Here is a 20,386-nt window from a genome sequence, read left to right on the forward strand (position 1 = left end):
CCCCACCGACCCGAAGAGGGGAAGCCACCTTTTTCCGGTGGAGAACCATGGCCTCGGATTTGGAGGTGCTGATCCTCATCCCGGCCGCTACACACTCGGCTGCAAACCGCCCCAGTGCGTGCTGGAGGTCCTGGTTCGTTGAAGCCATCAGAACAACATCGTCCGCAAACAGCAGAGATGAGACTCTGAGGCTCCCAAACCGGACACCCTCCGGCCCCTGGCTGCGCCTAGAAATTCTGTCCATAAAAGTAATGAACAGAACCGGTGACAAAGGGCAGCCCTGGCGGAGACCAACACGCACCGGGAACAGGTCTGACTTACTGCCGGCAATGCGAACCAAGCTCCTGCTGCGGTCATACAGGGAACGGACAGCCCTTAGCAGAGGGCCCCGGACCCCATACTCCCGGAGCACCCCCCACAGGGCACCACGAGGGACGCGGTCGAACGCTTTCTCCAGATCCACAAAACACATGTGGACTGGTTGGGCGAACTCCCACGAACCCTCGAGTACCCGATGAAGGGTATAGAGTTGGTCCAGTGTGCCACGACCAGGACGAAAACCGCATTGTTCCTCCTGGATCCGAGGTTCAACTATCGGCCGGATCCTCCTCTCCAGCACCCCGGAATAGACCTTACCGGGGAGGCTAAGGAGGGTGATTCCTCTGTAATTGGAACACACCCTCCGATCCCCCTTTTTAAAGAGAGGGACCACCACCCCGGTCTGCCAATCCAGAGGCACTGTCCCCGACCGCCACGCGATGTTGCAGAGACGTGTCAGCCAAGACAGTCCTACAACATCCAGAGACTTAAGGTACTCAGGGCGAATCTCATCCACCCCCGGAGCCTTGCCACCAAGGAGCTTTCTCACCACCTTGGTGACTTCAGCCCCGGTGATGGGCGAGCCCACCTCCGAGTCCCCAGCCTCTGCTTCCTCATTGGAAGACGTGACGACGGGATTGAGGAGGTCCTCGAAGTACTCCTTCCACCGCCCGACGACATCCCCAGTCGAGGTCAGCAGCCCCCCACCCGCACTGTAAACAGTGTTGGTGAAGCACTGCTTCCCCCTCCTGAGGCGCCGGATGGTTTGCCAGAATCTCTTCGAGGCCGACCGATAGTCTTCCTCCATGGCCTCCCCGAACTCCTCCCAGACCCGAGTTTTAGCCTCTGCGACCGCACGAGCCGCAGCACGCTTGGCCTGCCGGTACCTCTCAGCTGCCTCAGGAGTCCCACATGCCAACAAGGCCAGGTAGGACTCCTTCTTCAGCTTGACGGCATCCCTTACTTCCGGGCGCCACCACCGGGTTCTGGGATTGCCGCCGCGACAGGCACCAGAGACCTTACGGCCACAACTACGAGCAGCCGCATCGACAATGGAGGAGGAGAACAGAGTCCACTCTGACTCCATGTCCCCCGCCTCCCCCGGAATCTGGGTGAAGCTCTTCCGGAGGTGGGAGTTGAAGACCCCACTGACAGAGGGATCCACCAGACGTTCCCAGCAGACCCTCACAACACGTTTGGGCCTGCCAGGTCTGACCGGCTTCCTCCCCTGCCAGCGGATCCAGCTCACCACCAGGTGGTGATCGGTTGACAGCTCAGCCCCTCTCTTCACCCGAGTGTCCGAGACACGCGGCCGGAGGTCAGACGACACAACTACAAAGTCGATCATCGACCTCCTGCCTAGGGTGTCCTGGTGCCACGTGCACTTATGGACACCCTTGTGCTCGAACATGGTGTTCGTTATGGACAAACCGTGACTAGCACAGAAGTCCAATAACAGAACACCACTCGGGTTCAGATCGGGGAGGCCGTTCTTCCCAATCACCCCCTCCCAGGTCTCACTGTCGTTACCCACATGGGCGTTGAAGTCCCCCAGCAGAACAATGGAGTCCCCAGTCGGAGCACTATCTAGTACCCCTCCCAGGGACTCCAAGAAGGCCGGGTACTCTGCACCGATGTTGGGCCCGTAGGCCGAAACAACGGTGAGAGACCTGTCCCCGACCCGAAGGCGTAGGGACGCGACCCTCTCGTCCACCGGGGTGAACTCCAACACGTGGCGGCTGAGCTGGGGGGATATGAGCAAACCCACCCCAGCCCGCCGCCTCTCCCCGCGGGCAACTCCAGAAAAATGGAGAGTCCAGCCTCTCTCCAGGAGTTGGGATCCGGAACCCAAGCCGTGCGTGGAGGTGAGCCCGACTATATCTAGTCGGTATCTCTCCACCTCCCGCACAAGCTCAGGCTCCTTCCCCCCCAGCGAGGTGACGTTCCATGTCCCGAACGCCAGAAGCTGTGCATGCGGACCAGGTCGTCGAGGCACCTGCCTCTGACTGCCACCCAGTCCTCTTAGCTTCCTCATTCCTACCATATACTATTCCTAAACACAAGTAACTTCCCTCTCTATGCCATTACATAAGCATTATTGAAACAACATACATATTTTAAAGTTAGACTGATATGATCTTAGTCCCCTCTTACCTCAGAGGAGAATGCAGAGTGGTACCTGGAGAGGTGCTTCTCTGCGGCTCACTGACAACCAGAGCAACAGGCGACTCTCGTTCATTGGAAGGAGGGGCAGCCAAGAATGGTCATTTAAGTGTTGCTTTATACACATTGTTTCCGCGGGGCATTGAAAAGCAATAAAAGTCATTAAATCAACTGTGCCAAAATCAAGTTCATGCCATTAAAAACATTAAATTGGATTCAAACTGGCATTAAATCTAAATTTATTTGAAAATTATGACATTGTTCAAAAACTTTTACTGTATAAGTTCATCAAAAATACCAGTTACAGTGTAAAACATATTCTATCACAGTTTTGGCTGATATTTGCCAATTTTTTCTGCATTTGTGGCATTAAAAGGATATTTCAGGATTTTTGACATAGGGCCCCATTTCCTTGTTATCCAGAGTGTTGTTGATTTCTGGAGATGTTTTAATTTTTTTTTGATTCATGCAGAAGAGTTTAGTGGTGCTAGGCTAGTGCATGTCTATGGTAGCTAGTAGCCTGCATTAAAAACCTCTTCAAATTCATCGGGCAGTCCTCCAAACGTTGCCATATCTGATTTGTAGAAAGCTCCTTTGTGAATTTCACGTGTTGTAATGCCGGCCGCAGGTAAACAAACCTGTAGATCTGGTAATGTAGCAGTTCACCCCGCAGCTGCGTAGCTTACAACCAGGAAGCTGATGCTGCTCAAATATAAGTTCTTTTAAATGCAAAATGGTTATATTTCAAAAATTATTCAGTCAACACAGACACTTATATCGGTAGACTGGTGTTATAAGTGATTTGCCTCAGGTGCACTGGGTCAGACTGTTTTTAATGCAGGCTACTAGTTACCATAGACATGTGCTAGCCTAGCACTAGCCTAGCACTAGCCTGGCACTATTAAACTCTTCAAATATAAGGACTGCATGAATTAAAAAGAAAAAAAATCTCCAGAAATCAACAACACTCTGGATAACTAAGAAATGAGGCCCTATGTCAAAAATTCTGAAATATCCCTTTAAGATATAGTATTTGGGTATGAAGAGTTGCATTAAAAGCATTACATTTGTCTTGCTTCTTCCTGTATAAACCATGTATACAGCACCAAACAGTATTTTACAGTTTGAGTGAGTGTATTTGTTACTATACCACACACAAGAACACAAATAAACTGAAGACAACATTGTCTTTAATGTGCAGAGGTCATGTTGAGAACAAGTTTATGTTTCAGTTTAAGATGTTTTAAGCCTAATTTCATGTTGGGTCTAGGAATGTCTTAAACGGAGCCACTGGGAAACAACCTCATTCTTTTGTCATGGGACATTTTGTCCCAGTTTTATAATTTTACATTATAACATAACATATTGAAATGTTGCTATTGAGCTGTCATCACACAATTAGAGTAGTCACATATGTTAGTAAGGGTCTAGTGGAGTTGATTTGTCCTTTACTGTCCACTGTGATTGAAAGTTTTAGGCAACAAAGACCTTTTGGGTGGAGCGAAAAAGAGGCCCTTCTTTCAGCAGCTTCTTACATTTTCAGCTTTGTGTGTGGAAACCTGGAGGAAATGATCTCTAAATAAGATTTTTGCTAGTGATCCACAATATTTTATTTATCAATTTAAAGGTATTGCTGACCACATGATCGTACTACAGTAAACAGGAATATGAAAGAGCATACAAACATAAATTAATTCATAAATTAAAAGATAAATCAATGGTGCTTTTCACTAAATAATACAACAAAAGTATGATCAATTTGTCAAAGGTATTTACACAAACAATACAACACATTACAAAAATCCTTCATATTTTGTGCATTGCATTTTTGGTGAAGTCTGTACTTCGATTATACTGTGGTAGGTGGTAAGTGTAGCTTAGCATAAGCTCACAGGCAGAAAAACCACAAAAGTATCTCATAAAGCATAAGTTAGGACAACAAGATTTGGACTTTGGATGGACTTTCAAATATTCAGCCGTAAATCCTGGAAGAAAACAGTTTTTAATTGTTATCATCTGTGCTGGACTGTTGAAGAATTGAGGATGTTTTGCCTGTCACTTGAGGCATTATCAGCATGAAAGAAAATCATTGCAGTAACTCCATGATTGCTAAAAAGTCTAGTGTGTAGATATTATGGTGTGACAAAATATACATATATATGGTGGTATATTGTAATGGTAAAGTAGAATCCTGTTTCCACTGATTTAGTTTGTTAAAGCCGTTTGTGGACATGGAGGACATTGCGACACTGCGGGCAGGTGTGCTCCACATCTTTACAAGCATCGATGACGAATGGGATCCAGCAGCAAGGCCAGAAACTGTAGACACACATCACACAGTAAATGAATAGATGGAGGCGTATCAATACTTCCTGAACCCACTGCAATGTTTAATGAACACCTTTTTAATCTGCTTCCACATAGGTGAGGCACTGCGTTTTCTGACAGATTTTTTTTCACTATTCATTCAGAGTAGCAATTTCACTGTCCTTCACTTTTCCTCAGTTTAAAGCTTTGACCAACTGTAACTAATGCTAAAGAGTTATTTAGATAATATTTTACTCACAGGAAGATACCGATTATCCCACAAATGAGCCAAGTGAGAGCACCATTTTTGTACTCAGTCACTGTGACCACATGGCTCTGACAGTGAGGACACATCATCTGCCCAGGACAGTCAGTGGGAGTGGGCTGCACAAACACTACTGTAAGAAAAGCACATCATCTGTAAGACTCTATGAAAGACACACATGGATTAATATAACGTGGCTTCAGAAAAAAAATCTAACTCAGGTTTATGTTGAGGCCTAGATTTTTGAGTTTTGCGCAATGAATACAAATTACCACAGACTGAATCTGTTGTGCGCTCAGTCCTGTTGCCCATGTTTATACAGTAGAACAAAACAGAACAGAATTTGATTGTCTACCAAGGTACAAAATCTTCTTCAGCTCACCAGCACGTTAAAACACAAGGTCAGCATGGTCAAGGGGAAACTTACGCAGACACAATTTTTGTTTTATTTTTTTAATATTTTGCAAAATAGGTCTAAAGGAGGTCTAAACCGAGTGTATAAGAACTTAAACTCCACTCACCGGGCTGCACCACATGTGGCTGGGCTGCATACTGATAAGACGCTGGCTGAGCTGAAAGTAATAACAATCATTACAGTCTCAGTCAATGATGTGTAGGGGTTAATGTCTTGTAAATGCAACAATGCAAGTGCTCTACATGGACATCTCATGAGCTTTAAATATACAAAACAAATTACATACAACATGGAAAAAACCGAAGAGCTGTTCAAAATGATACAATAAGGACGTGTGTCCGGTGAAAGGATAAGTCTAAAGAGTCTGAAGTGAATGAATGTGAAAAGAAGTATTTGTGTCCATGTCATCAGTATCAGGAAAACTAGAATGAACTGATTCATTAATATAAATGTGAATAGGAGATAGCAATGCAAGCAGAGTGTTTGAAAAATGACCTTACTTCTCTAATGTACAAGTGAGTGTTTTGCATTATTTACAATAGGCTTCACTCTTCTTGTTTCTCTTAACTGAGGTCATTCACGAGACAGTACTAAAAGTATAAAAGCAGTAAAGTGTGATCGAAGTACTACAAATGCAGAATAAAGTGAGTAGTTCAGTCATAGTGTGTTCTACCGTGTTAACGACAACTTCAGGAGAGCTCCATTTTACACTTTTTCAATAATAATTCAGTAATGAGCCAATAATAAACCAGTAACTATTTCCCTGTTGTTGTTTATTAACCAAGGAGTGTAATGTCAGTGTGATGATGTCAGTACCTAATCGAGCTAAAGAATTTGGTCGTACCTGTTTCAATGTTAAACCCTGGTCCGGGTGGTCCGGGGTATGGTGGGGGGTCCATAGCCTCTTTACTCTTGTCCATTTTATCCACCTGAGACTGAAAGACCTTTATGTTACTTATACAGCACCAGTGTGTCAACTGATGATGCGTGGAAAGGCACACGCTCCTCACCTGAAAATCTTGCTCATCCAGTTTTTTAGCATTTCCATGAGGACACAGAGAGAAAGAGAAAGGGGGGGGGGATAAAAATGTCAAATTATAAATGTTACCCATTTCATTTACAAACGCACAAACGGGTTATTTTGTTTAATCTTTATTGATAATTGACGTATGTTGACCAAATAATCAATAATAAATGACCAAAAACCTTTCATATGGCTTAATCAAATGACGCAGTAAATACCTTGAGAGTGAGCCTCTGTTTCACTGAATGTCTGCAGGTAGGCTGTAAGGAGTGGCTGGAAACTAGTGGAAAAGTCAACACTGCATTGGGCGAGGATCACATTTACGCGTAAACATAGTGGACATTCGGTCAAGACAAACTTTAAGGTTAGGTGCGAATGTATTGTGCAAATAATGGCACAAGTGGCAATGAACTGCATCAATAAACAGTAAGTTTGTGTTATTCTAATAGATACAGGAAACACAAAGTAGGACGCAGTGTGCTATAAAAATCCATTTGCCCATGAAAGTGACACTTCAGTGGTTCAGGAGTTATTAACATATACGGTATCCATCTTCCGAATTATGCAACGCTGCATTAAGCCGCTGGGTGGCAGCACGGAGCCATCTATCTGTGAATCACACCCCTGCTATTTCTGCCCACTGGGGGAGAGTTGTGTCATGTTCAGATGGATTCAAATGTTAAATTAGGTTGGAACGAATGAAGATGCAACTGCTAACATAAACTTAGTAAAATGTAGCAACCAGACAAAAGCATTTTCGGCTCTATATATAATTTAGTGTAATGATGTCTGCAGCAGCACCTCTGAATCACTCCTAATTAAACAAGTTAGTAAGCAAGTGGCTTGTTAAAATGTCTAATTTCTCCCTATTCACGTATATCTTCATCTGTCCTTACTGTTAACATAACAGTGAGAGCATGTGGCCATTGTAGGGACTGCGTTTTTTAAACCCCCACCTGAACCATGCACATTTTTTTTTACCAGTTTGGCTTTACCCAAATCTAAAAGCTTCTTTTAAAAAAGTGTCAAAATAGCAACAAAAATTAGACACAAACGAGGATGAAGAAGTGACAAAAATGTGGCAAACAAGTGACAATAATGTGTGACGAGAACACAACAAAAGTGTGATGAAAAGATGTCAAAGGAAAAGAGTTTAGATGAGTTTTGTTGGTCTTAGCTTTCAAATGAGGCTTTAAGCTTATAGATTTGGGTAAAGCTGTACAATGAGAAAGTGCACGCGGTTAAGGCAGGGTAAGAGGTTAACATTAGTCCCATTTTACAGTTCGTAGTCTATTTTTCAATCAATCAGTCTATTATTCTAAACAAAACAAGTGTCACATCTACTGTGGCCTCACAACTGGATCAATCAGATGTAAGTCAACAATACAGATGTTACACAGTGAAGCACAAATGTAATGTTGACAAAAAGCGCAAAGTGAATTTAAGGTGGGCTCAATATCTTTCTTATTGCATCTCTGTGTCGACTGAACAATAATGCGGGTGTTTGAGTGGTGAGTGAGTGTAGCAAGTTCATTCCAGCTCTAGGCCTTTGGTATAAGCAAGTCTTTGGGCACTTGTAAATTGTGCGTGCGTGTGTGCGTGCGTGCATGTGTGTGTGGGGGGGTGGGTGGGAGTGGGTGTGTTAGCCATTCTCAATGTTAGTTAAATGTAAATGAGCTCTTTAAGTGAAGGTCACCATCATATATTTGAAATAATTGTCTTTCCTGAAGTGAGTGAGGCCTCGAGTCTGGAGTCTGTGGGGACTTTGACTGGACTGTCCTTCTGAGCGGTCGTCACTGTTGTGAAGATTTCCTGGGCGACTGTTTAAATCCCTGCTGGTTTGTTCTGGCGTGTGTGTGGAGTGTCTTTTTAAATTATAGTCCTATCTATGAATCTCAAGTGATGAAAAACTAGGACTGTTGCCATAGCAATTGATAATAGAGCACTAAATATTGTATCTTCTTTCAAAAGAGGAGTCCACACCAGGGGAAAAGGTCATATGTCTGAAATTAATAGACAGAGTGATTTGGTCTTTGCACATAAAATGATTGAGTTCTGAACATTTTGAGTGCAAACTGGAAGCATTTTGGTAAATTCAATCAATCAATCAATCAATCAATCAATCAATCAATCAATCAATCAATCAATCAATCAATCAATCAATCAATAAGTCAACCAATCAATCAATCTTTATTTATAAATGATTAGAGAATTGACACAAAATGTAATTCATCCTCAAAGCATCAGCAGCTCTGCTGATTTTATTTTGTAAAAGTTGTTAGGACAATGTCGGAGACCCTGCTTCTGATTAAGCTTTGTTTAAAACCTTTGTTTAACGCTATGTAATGGCCTGTTTTTCATCATTTACACATATTACACATACTACATACTACATATATTACTTTTTTTTTTAAACTGTTTTATAGCAGTTTTCAACAGTTTCTTTATGGACCTTACATTTGGCATTAGGGAGAAAACATTGCAAACTAGGATGACCCTCAAACCGTTCTATATTATCATGCATGTTTTTTATTGTTTATTTTGTAGACATTTGTTTCTGTAAATTAAGTTTTATCATGTATATTGGAATTCAAGTTAGCTAATTCAGCCCTAACTCCTGTGCATGCAAACCGCCTGTATGCTGCCACACGGGGGAGTGAAGCTGTTTAAAAGAAGCTAAAAAGTCTGCCTGCTAGTAGAATGATTTCTGTCATTGTTTGCGGGCAAATTGAACACTGAAATGATGACTCCAGGGAAGCGGTCGGAACTTTAATTATACTGAAGCAACACATCATGACATCAGCTGGTGGGGCTAAGTGTTTAGAGCTGTTGAAAAGGAGGGAGACAGACTGAATTGAATCTTGAATGCATGATTGAAACAAAACGGCAGGTATGTATGTGATGTGGGAACAACAACGTATTCTGAATTTCCTCTGTTTGTGTGACCTTTGCTGGAGTAATTAGAGTAAACAAATGTTGATTCTGGAAGGGCGCACTGGTTTTTGAGCGCTTTGCAAGAGTTACTAGTCTGGTGTTTTTTATAGATTATTTCCAACCCTTTCGGACATTTATCAATTATGGAATAAATACTTTTTTTTTTGTATTTTACTGGACCTATGGACTCTGCTTAGATTAACACAAAGCAGCAGGTAAACAGTAGCCGCCCGACGCGTCATACCCACTTACTGAGGCAACATCTCACTCGCCCAGTATGAGACTACATGTGGTTAAAATGGAGAAAAGGCTTTGCAGAATATGGTCCATGCCAGGTGCTCTTCTTAGCCAACCCTCTCAATAATCCTGGACCCAGTAACAAAAACCCGCGCTTCTCTATGGCAGAGTTACTTCCTGTTACTTGCAAACTAATGCACTTGGAAATGTAATCATAAGCAGATGACACCCATGTTCCCCCCATAATTACATTTTCTCAACCTAGTTGCTTGAGTGTTTGCCCAGTGCCACCGTGCGAAAAAGGTTATATAGGCTCGAAAGTAGAGTGAAGTTGACATCTCGTCAGCGATCATTAAAAAGATGGGCCGCCTCCCAAGACCTTTTCAACAACAGACCCATCCTTCTGAAGGGGGCCGCCTTATTAAAAACTACTTAGTCTATGAGTCATGGCATGAAGGTGAATAGAACAGGGACAATTCAACTGCCTACATTTTCAATCACAAGGGGAATGTGTATCAGTGATGCACTGCATGTTCATCTTCCAAGGATATTTTTACCTGTGCTTTCTTCAAGATTGAAAGAAATTAGTAACAAAAGTATTTTTGTTGCAACTGATTATAAATTAATGTAAACTACTGAATAAAATATGGGGTGACTGTGTCTCAGATAGATAGAGAGGGTCCTGTTAAAACCACCAGGAACCGCCTGGTGGTTCAAATCCCATCTCCTGCATTTGCAAACTTTCATTTAATCCTTGGACAAGACACCTCCCCAACTTGCCTGTGTGTAATTGTGGTGTGTGAGTGGTTGGTGTTGGTCGGAGGACCTTTTAGCATTTTGTTCAATTTTCATAAATGACCAGTGGTGTCAACAACTCCATGACACAGATATGGTGAATAACACATTTATTTATTATTCACATACATATTTTTTATTTTGCATCATAAAAACATTTACTGAGATTAAAATAAACGTGCTGTTCGCGGATCTCAATTCAAGAGATGGAAAATATGGATCACTGCCATAGAAATCAACCAACAGAGAAAGTCAGTCTTTTGCCGGGTCAAAAGTACTTAAACTGGCAGGAAAAGGTCACATAACTGAATCCCATGGATAAACACCAGTTGAAAAAGATGGTACTTTGTCTTTGGCCGGGCGGTTAGCACTCTTGCCTCACAGCTCCTGGGTTCAATCCCCGGTTGAAGGGGGCTTGTGGAGTTCTCTCCAGGTCTGCTGGGGTTTCCTCCAGGTTTCCTACATACTGGTCAGGTTGGCCCACAGTGGTGGTGCACAGAGTCGCAGCGGATTATCCGATTATCTGATACGCAAAAAAAACCGTCAATTCTCATTTAGTACAGTGTCTTCTGCATGTTGTATCATTTGTTTGTTTGTTTGTTTGTTTGTTGGTTGGTTTGTTTGTCTCTTTGTTCATTTGTTTCTTTGTATGATGTGTCATGTTGTACATGTTTTGTAGTACTCATATTCTGTGTTTTTTACTCAAACGGCCGTTGGTGAGCTAAATCCGGTGTATTTAAAGCACTAGTTGTCTGTTCTTAACCCTATGGAGAATCTGTGGGATGTGCCGGAGAAGGCTTTGCACACTGCTCACACTCTCCCATCATCAATACAAGATCTTGGTGAAAAATTAATGCAACACTGAAATTGTGTTCCAGTGTTAGTCCTGAGGTCACTGAGCCGCCACTGAGCCGCCACTGAGCCGCCACTGAGCCGCCACTGAGCCGCCACTGAGCTGCCACTGAGCCGCCACTGAGCCGCCACTGAGCGCACCGCCACGGTGGGCGAACCTGACCAGCATGTTGGTACCGCAGTTTATATAAAAACTTTCAGGAGGTCCGTAAAGAGCCATGTATGACCATATTGACACTGTTTACATTGTCACATTAACACATTTTCACAAAGACATTATACGTCACAAACCCTCATCCCACCGTAAACAGTTATTTACAGCTCTTATGTTATAAAAATATGCTAACTTTTTCATAGACATGCAAATACGCTCACAGAGGGCAGTGTGTGCTGCTGGCTACAACTATTTGCACGACAATGAGCAGGCAATTATCACCCTCCCCTCGGGCTGTAGCAGGCTGTAAAACACAAATGCTAACCAAACAGAGATTACAGTTGGCTCAGTTCAAAAGCAGTAAAGGATGTAGATGTCTGTATGAAATGCATTCACATAAGGATGGGATGGCGTACATTTTTGCACCACATCAATGCCGTGTTATGACTTGTAAAAGGCAAATCTATTCACCTAGAGTGTCACAGTTTCCCCACATTATTTCCTCATTACAGTCCATCTTCCCTGGGGAATGGCAGACAGTTTTTGTTGCTGATGATGTTTATTTCTTACTTTTTGTAAACGTTTCTTGTAGCATAATTTAAAATGATCAAAATAACCACCACCAACCGCTCACTCAGGTTCTCCCAAACCAGGCCCAACCTCATGTAGCTTTGACGGGATCAGGCACGCCAAGTTTGCGAACCCTTGATAAACCCACACAGACACAAGATGAACCTATGACCTTCTAGCTGTGTGGTGAGATTACTAACCACTCATCCACTATTTCTCATCTTTTCTCTCGTCAAACACTGCCTCTAAGAAGAAATGCATTGCTTTCTCAGTACTTGACCTTTTTGAAGCCCCTTTTAGTGAATGCGTGACATGTTTTCTTATGTGGTTTCTAAAATGAAAGTGTGAGGAGATGGAGGCAGAATGGTGGAAAAGGCACTTACTCACCACGAGATGGAAAGAAAAACATGATTTGCCATGTTTATTCAAAACGGAAACTCATCACCTGAATGTATTTTGATATGAACGCAGATGTTCCTATGCATTTAGAATGAGTCTGCATTGGATGCTCAGATGTCTCCATTTGTCCAAAGATGTCACGTAATATTAAAGCTGTTTCCATTGTCCTCTGGCATCACTGCAGGGGTGCAGAGGCAGACGAGGGAGAGGTGAGCGCCGTGACGGTGGGCGGTTTGTCCAGGTTTACAGTGGTGGCTTTCATATTGTGGGGGTTGTGTCCCATTTCTAAACCAGAACAGAGGGACTGCCTGCGCGGGGAGAAGGGGTGCAGGTCGGCAGCAGCAGTGTGGGACGTGGGAGATCCGGGGGGCTGTGGCGAGACCTGTGGGGAAACATTCATATGGTGAAGAGGGAAATGAACAAAGCATTACTAATTACAGTCTCAATATGGCAGATAGAGGGGCAAGAGCCTGTTTAACTCTGGATGATTCAGTGTTTTTCACTAAGTCGCTTAAATTCATACTAAAGAGATATAACATCGCCACTTTCAGGAATTGTTTCCATAAAATTCTATTATTAAAATTCTAATTCTAATTATTAAATATAGGCCTTGACTCGTTACAGCTCAACTTACAAATTCAAAGTCTAATGAATTTGTCAAATCTGTTGAAGCAGTACACTGCTGTTTTAAATGTTTTAATGTAGCCAGAATAATGCATAGTGTAATGAACTGAAGGATTGAACACATTGAATGCAAAAAACTTTACAATACACGCCACAACACCATTTCTACATACTGCTTACTATATTTATCCATTTCAATCTAAATCTGCACAAAGGGCCAACGCATGATTCACACAGTACAGAACATGAAAGTAGGAGAGAGAAAAAGTCATATTTTAGGGCTGTGCATCTGAACTATTGGATCAACTCTTGATTAAATATTTGGCCAGTTGCAATTATCTGCTTGGTACATTATACGCCATCCAGTCCTGTGCCAGCTCATTGAAGTTTGGACTCGTGAATGATGAAACTGTTTATTCTGAAAGTCTTTTCTGAATTTGTATATTAAGATTAGTCTGAGGGGTAAAATGCTGTTCAGCATATTGATCTGTCCTACTCTGTAAATAAGTATGATTAGCTTTTCCTTTAACGTGTAGTAACTTTTGAAGCACGTATATTTCCTAATTTGTGTAAATTCTCTCACAAGTTCTATGTATGCAGCCTTTTCTTTTCAAAAGGCTCGTACTTCACAGCAAGAAGGCCCGATTTCCACCTGGACGGGGCCTTTCTGTGTGGAGTTGTTGATGTTTTCCCCATCCGATAAGTGCCCCCTAAATTCACACATGCACCTGCGCCTTGTTGATTTATTCATTCAAGTGTTGTACTCTCCCTGGCTGCTAGTCGCTATGAATCATACTCATTCTTAATGTGGACAGAAGGAAAAGGTTTTGCCTTTGGAGAATTATCAGATTTTAAATTATTGATAGGTTCATTTCACTTTGAACATTAATCATTCATGTAACTTCGGTTTGAAATTCTGTACATTATTTTCTTTTTCTAGAAAGTGTTATGCAGGGGTCTCCACAGTGTACCTCAGGAATTACCTCCACTCCTTTTCAAGTACCTCCCGAAGGAACGTTTCTACAAACAGAATCGAAGAGTGAAATTTGATGACAGTTTTGCTGTCTCTTTTGCCGTCTCATTTGCCTTTTTGTGCTATCAATTACTACAGTATAGTGTTTATCAATGTGCACCATCCATAGTCACTCTGGTAGAGCAGGGGGAATAAATACTGGAGACCCCGGAGTAGGTCATACCTGGCTGCACTGGAGGTTGCGGTAGACCTGGTTGCGCGGAGACAAGGGGAGGCAGTCTTGAGCGGTGGTTTTTTCGGTGCGAGGGGCACTCGGGTCCCCATCTTCAACGCCATTAACCTGGCAGCGCACACTCTTCACACATAACACCTGGACAGTGGAAATATATGAAAATGTCACATTGGGTACAGTGTGTGATCTCCAGAATCAGCAGTTCTCATTTGGTTGGTCGGGACCATAAATGTGGCTTGCGGTACCATTTTCAGGGGGTTCTTTCCCAAATTAGCCATTGATTTTTAAAAAATGGATGCTGTATTTTTATTTTTAAAGACTTATGGTTCATACTTGAAGGTGCATTATGCAACTTTTTATGTGGAAAAAAAAAGTTGATGTTTGTGCATTTGACCTTGTGGTGACCCAGCGGCTGTATGAGTGGTCAGCATGGAGCCTTTACTTTCAATGGTGGTCTCTACAACGCTCCAGGATTTGTAGGTCAATTGATTTGGTTTTCTAGTGAGCAGTGAAAACCTTCCAAACAATTTAGGATTTGTGATGGAACGTAAAGATGCCATGCTGACCACTCATACAGCTGCTGGGTCACTACAAGGTCAAATTAACATAAAAAGTTGCATAATGTACCTTTAAAGCAACAGAACCCTGTGACAATCATATGACAATAGCTTGCCATGAAAGGGTGAAGGTATCTCCCAAAGCTTCACCAGTATTTTCACTAATTCTTCTGTTGAACTTATATTTGAAAGGTTCTTCCATGTTAGTGCTTGACAAAACTATAAACGTTTAACATTTATAAACTACCACACATTTAAAGCAGCTTTATAGTCGGGAGGGAGGAGTGGAGCACGGCACTTTGCTGCCATTAGTTCTCCTTGAGCACTTCGCTTCCTCCTTTCATACACTTGAATTGATTAGTCTGCATTAGCATTAATGTTTGCGTTAATGTAGTTGCAGATTTTGTCTAAAGTGTCAGCCCAGGTCTAGGCCTAGACAGCTAGAACAGCTGGACATTAACCCCAGGACTTGAATAAAGAAAAATGTAAAATGCTACTTTTAGTTTTATTTTTCATCGACGTACAGCTAATTACTGTCCCATCATGCTGAAAAGCATGTAATCTCTCAATCGTCCAGGCATTTCTAATCTCTCCATACTTCAGGACAATCAGTAATATAACAAGTTGATACTGTAGGTGTAAACGAGAGGTTACGGCGAAGTCTAAATCCATGCATAAACCCAGCTTCCAGACCAGTCTATATATTTAAAGCACCTCTTCAAATAATGCGTGAAGCAAAATCACACATACTTTTCTGAAACTCTGCTTGAAGTTGTCGGACAGGAAGCCGTAGAGCACCGGATTGGCGCAGGAGTTAGCGTAGGAGAGGATCACGGTGAAGAAGTAAATGCCGGCCGTGGCGCTGGACTCGGGGATGATGACCACGAGGTTGACCATGTTGATGATGAAGAAGGGCAGCCAGCAAAGCACAAACACCACCACGATCACCACCACCATCCGGGTCACCTTTCGTTCCGACCGCCGCCGCTTCGTGAAACCGGCCCGGGCGCTTGATGACTTCACCTGAATGAACAGGTCAGGGTGGACACAGTCATTAGAAGAAGGAAAAGTAATTGTTAATGAATGAAATGAGATGTGTGCCAATTCAACAAGAAGTCTGTGGACCACCAACAATTGGTTTGAGGGTCACATTTGACCGCGGCTGGACTGCACTTTAGGCACCCCTGCCTTCTTTATTTATTTATCTGAGGGATAAAGGAGGAACAATGCATATTAATGAACATCTAACAAATGTACTGGAAATATGCCAGATTATAGCCTGGTGCTAATTTCCATGTGAAGGCCCCCCTGGCAGGTTGATGTTATAGACAACATAGAAACACCATCCATCCATCCATCCATCCATCCATCCATCCATCCATCTTCTTCCACTTTTCCGTTTCCGGGTCATGGGGGCAGCTGTTGGAGTTGCCCAAATCACATTGCACCAGCCCCTTATGGCTCCACTTGCAGGTGGTGGGTCCACAGAAGGACGGCCTCACGATTAACCGGGCCTGTTGGTCTCTCATATATGAACCACTCTTTGTCTGACCCGTCACCTAGGACCTGTTTGCCATGGGAGACCCTACCAGGAGCACGAAGCCCCCGACAACAGAGCTCCTAGGATCATTCGGGCGCTCAAACACCTCCACCACGTTAAGGTGGCGGTTCCAGGAGGGGACATAGAAACACAAACTATACAAAAGATATTATGTACACAGACTATACTGTACAGAGACAGCTGAACCCAGACAAGAAACATGTGAGACGGAGTATGACAAACAACGGGAAACAACTTGAAACAATGTATTGCACAAGTTCTTATTGCACAGATCCCTATTGTACTGATCCTTATTACACAGTTCCTTATTGCGCTGATCCCTATTGCACTGATCCTTATTACACAGTTCCTTATTGCACTGATCCTTATTACACAGTTCCCTATTGCGCTGATCCCTATTGCGCTGATCCCTATTGTGCTGATCCCTATTGCATTGATCCTATTGCACTGATCCCTATTGCACTGATGCCTATTACACTGGATGCACTTATCCCTTAGACAGTTGGCTTTTTTGGACGGGGCAGCAAAGTTTAAAGTGTTCTTTAAAAGCCCAAGTCTCACCCTTAGACTCACATTGTCCAACAACTTTATGAGGCAGTTTCCACAAATGAGTGGAAGTATCAAACACAGCAGCCTTCATTGCCACTGAAATCAGTACTGTTATGTAAAATTGTTGAGCGTGTTGGTCAAATTTTAATGTTTCTGTTTGTATCAAGACGTTTTGTAGAGTTCACCTTGATGACGATGAGCAGGTAGCAGAGGCAGATGAGTAGGAGGGGTCCAAAGAAGCCCACCGTGGCTGTGTACAGGATGAAGGCTGTCGACCACACGTCTTTCGGCTCCGGCCAAATCATGTTGCAGGAATTAAACGTCTCCTAATGATTCACAGTCACATTGAAGAAAGATTTGTGTTTTCACATATAAAATGATCAGAACAAGGCTGAGTGAATCTATTGTGTGAGCGAGTGCAAAATAGTGATAATGGAGACCGTTATCAAACCAGTGACCTTCAATCAAACAATATTCTGTCTCATAACAACTTTCTCTTTGACGCTCATACAATTTTGTTTTACTTGCACTTTACCTTTTTATTTGTTTTTAAATGAATGGCAACTCAATCTGGCTTATTTTCTCTTTCTTGTTCTACTCCTTCATGTGTGTTTTCAGCAGACTACATGTGTAATTTTCATCTACATGCTGTATCTTTGATGTTTCCTACTATCTCTCCCGTATTTCTTCATCATTTTTTATTTGGGAGCTGTTGACAAATGCACTTGTAAAGATTCTGTCCTTATTGTAATAATGATTTAACATCTGGCTGTTAATTTTAAGGCCATTTAATACTAAACCTTCGGATCAACAAGCAGGTATAAAAACCAAACCCGCCTTTTATCCAAATTATTCTATAGGAGAGAACGGTCCATGTTAACTATGTCTATGTTAAGCGTGTAGGGCAGGCTACACCAGTGGTTGTCAAACAAGCATATCAAATAGATTTTTAACAGTTATTTGTGTATCACAGTACAGATGCCTCAATCAGATACGTTAGTTATGCTTGTTTTGTACCACATGACAATATATTGCTGATACGATATACTGAGCACAGCCGTAGTTTACATTGAGTTTAGCCACAAATTTGTCCAGGTCCGTTTAAGACCTTTTTTGACCTTGGTTTTTGTTCTGATTTGATCTTGATCTGGGCATGGTAGCACTTGTGAAAAGTTGACTTACTGACTATTTAAGATTTTGAAAAATGTCATTTTTGTGATGTTTATTGTTTTTACATCATTGCTTAAAATGGGCAGGATGTGAACCTTTTAAACTTTCCCGAATAAAATGGCCACTTTACTGGTGCAACCTCGTTACAGTCATTAGAAAAACTTGGAAAACTATCATTTATTGCTATTGTAACTTAAATGTAAGGGTTGTTTATAAAATACCATTGCATTAAACCTTGAAATGTGATATTTACCTGTACGTCAGAAAAGATGACCACAGGCAGCACCACTATAAAGGACGTAGCCCACACAGCAGCGCTCACCACTTTAGCCACCCGCGGGTGTCGCCACTTGGTGCTGCGTATGGGGTGCACCACGGCCAGGTATCGGTCTATTGACATGACCGTGAGGCAGAAGATAGACGTGAACTGGTTCATTGAGTCCGCAGTCATAACCACGCGGCACATGAAGGAGCCAAAGGGCCAATAAGAGAGCACGTTTTGAGTTGTGAGGAAGGGTAGTCCAAGTATGTACAACTCATCCGCCACCGCCAGGTTCAAGATATAGATATTAGTTACTGTCTTCATCTTGGCGTAGCGGAGGACGACGTATATGGCCAAGGTATTACCGATCAAACCGGCCATGAAAACAGTGAACGAAATGAGGGCAGTCACGAGCGTGCTGCTGCCCTCAAACGGGACGCTCTGAATCGACATGTTGTACGAAAAGTTGAAGTGTCTTGGAAAAGAGTGCTTTAAAAGTGATGGTGTGGACAATGAGGAGTTCACGTTGAAGTCCAAAGAAACAGGCGCATAGTAGCGCTGGTCCGGCGGATCCATCATGTAAGAGGCGTTTAAATTCATCGGTCCGTCGCTTTTGTTAAGAAACCGCTATATGTATATAAAAAAAAAAGTCAAAATAAATCAGAAAAGCATTTATGTCAGATAGCGCGCACACCAGAGTGTAGCCTAATATTGGATCTTCTTGTTCACATCAATGATTCCTGCAAGCGCAAATACTGAAATCTTTCACATGAGCGTCGTTCTTCTTTGTTGTAGTAAAAAGTAAAAGTAAAATATTTTTTTAAGGATTAACAAGAAAGGATAAGAAATCCACAAGTCCTCAGCTGATAAAAGTCCAAACGAAACTTGTTTCTGTCAGGAGTGACGTTAAAATCCACTTGATGGTCCACGGTGATGTGCGCGCCGCGATCGCTGTCCGTGGTGCTGACACTGGGGCGGAGGCGACAGTCACGCTTGAGCTTTCTTCTTCTTCTAACCCAACTTTCTCCCACGCTCCTCTTTGTGGACAGACAGACAGACAGACAGACAGACAGACAGACAGACAGACAGACAGACAGACAGACAGACAGACAGACAGACAGACAGACAGACAGACAGACAGACAGACAGACAGACAGACAGACAGAGGATGTGCGTTGTTCAGTTCGTCTGTCTTCTACTACTACTGTGAGCAATCAACAGTTAATATATATATATATATATATATATATATATATTCGTTTATTCACAGCTCAAGGCTTGATATTAACACTATCCAAACATTGGTAGATTTATATTTTGGTTGCAACCATTTCGATGAGTTTAATAATTTCATTTGGCTCAAATTTTATAAAGGCTACAATATGAAAATCAAGCTTATGGCACAACTAACACACAAGCCATGTTTTTTTTTCTTTATTTAAGAATCCCCATTAGTCTTTACAAAAGGAAAGACTACTCTTCCCGTGGTCCATAGATTAATCTTCATGTGCCATTGACAGGCATTTATTGTCTATTTCCAAAGTACTAACTTAAATTGTGGTTGAAAACTTTTGACCTTGCCCTCATTTAGTTTTTTTTTTATTGTTACAAAGCCAGATGAAAATATTTTAATCAGCCGTTTCCATCCATCCATCCATCCATTTTCTTCCGCTTTATCCGGGGCCGGGTCGCGGGGGCAACAGTCTCAGCAGAGATGCCCAAACTTCCCGGTCCACACACACCTCCTCCAGCTGTTCTGGGGGGACCCCGAGGCGACACCAGGCCAGCTCGGAGACATAGTCCCATCACCATGTCCTGGGTCTTCCACGAGGCCTTGTCCCACTAGGACATGCCTGGAACACCTCCCGTGGGAGGCGACCAGGAGGCATCCGGAACAGATGCCCTAGCCACCTCAGCTGGCTCCTTTCGACGTGAAGGAGCAGCGACTCTACTCCGAGCTCCTCTCGGGTAACTGAGCTCCTCACCCGATCTCGAAGGGTGCGCCCAGCCACCCTGCGAAGAAAA

General features: G+C 42.9%; 2 protein-coding genes across 3 annotated transcripts; both read right to left on the reverse strand.

Annotated features, from left to right (window-relative positions):
- Positions 1 to 4,587: 4,587 nt before the first annotated feature.
- Positions 4,588 to 6,427, reverse strand: LOC306960608 (LITAF domain-containing protein-like). Of its 2 annotated transcripts, none has more exons than XM_079553059.1 (4): positions 6,313 to 6,427; positions 5,575 to 5,625; positions 5,048 to 5,183; positions 4,588 to 4,800 (listed from the first exon to the last, which is right to left on the reverse strand). In XM_079553059.1, exons 1-4 carry the CDS (start codon positions 6,386 to 6,388, stop codon positions 4,695 to 4,697), a joined length of 369 nt encoding a protein of 122 aa, XP_079409185.1. In that variant the 5' UTR covers positions 6,389 to 6,427; the 3' UTR covers positions 4,588 to 4,694. The 2 variants fall into 2 exon arrangements, with proteins under 2 accessions (XP_079409185.1, XP_079409184.1); XM_079553058.1 differs by having other exon boundaries at positions 5,048 to 5,186.
- A 5,801-nt stretch (positions 6,428 to 12,228) lies between these two features.
- Positions 12,229 to 19,123, reverse strand: LOC306960646 (somatostatin-like receptor.1). Its single transcript, XM_079553117.1, has 5 exons — positions 18,353 to 19,123; positions 17,115 to 17,255; positions 15,570 to 15,842; positions 14,254 to 14,400; positions 12,229 to 12,815 (listed from the first exon to the last, which is right to left on the reverse strand). The coding sequence occupies exons 1-5, from the start codon at positions 18,959 to 18,961 to the stop codon at positions 12,609 to 12,611; spliced, it is 1,377 nt and encodes a 458-aa protein (XP_079409243.1). The 5' UTR covers positions 18,962 to 19,123; the 3' UTR covers positions 12,229 to 12,608.
- Positions 19,124 to 20,386: the final 1,263 nt, after the last annotated feature.

This window comes from Gobius niger (genome assembly GCF_951799975.1).
Source record: "Gobius niger genome assembly, chromosome: 3".
Taxonomy (NCBI): Eukaryota; Metazoa; Chordata; class Actinopteri; order Gobiiformes; family Gobiidae; genus Gobius; species Gobius niger.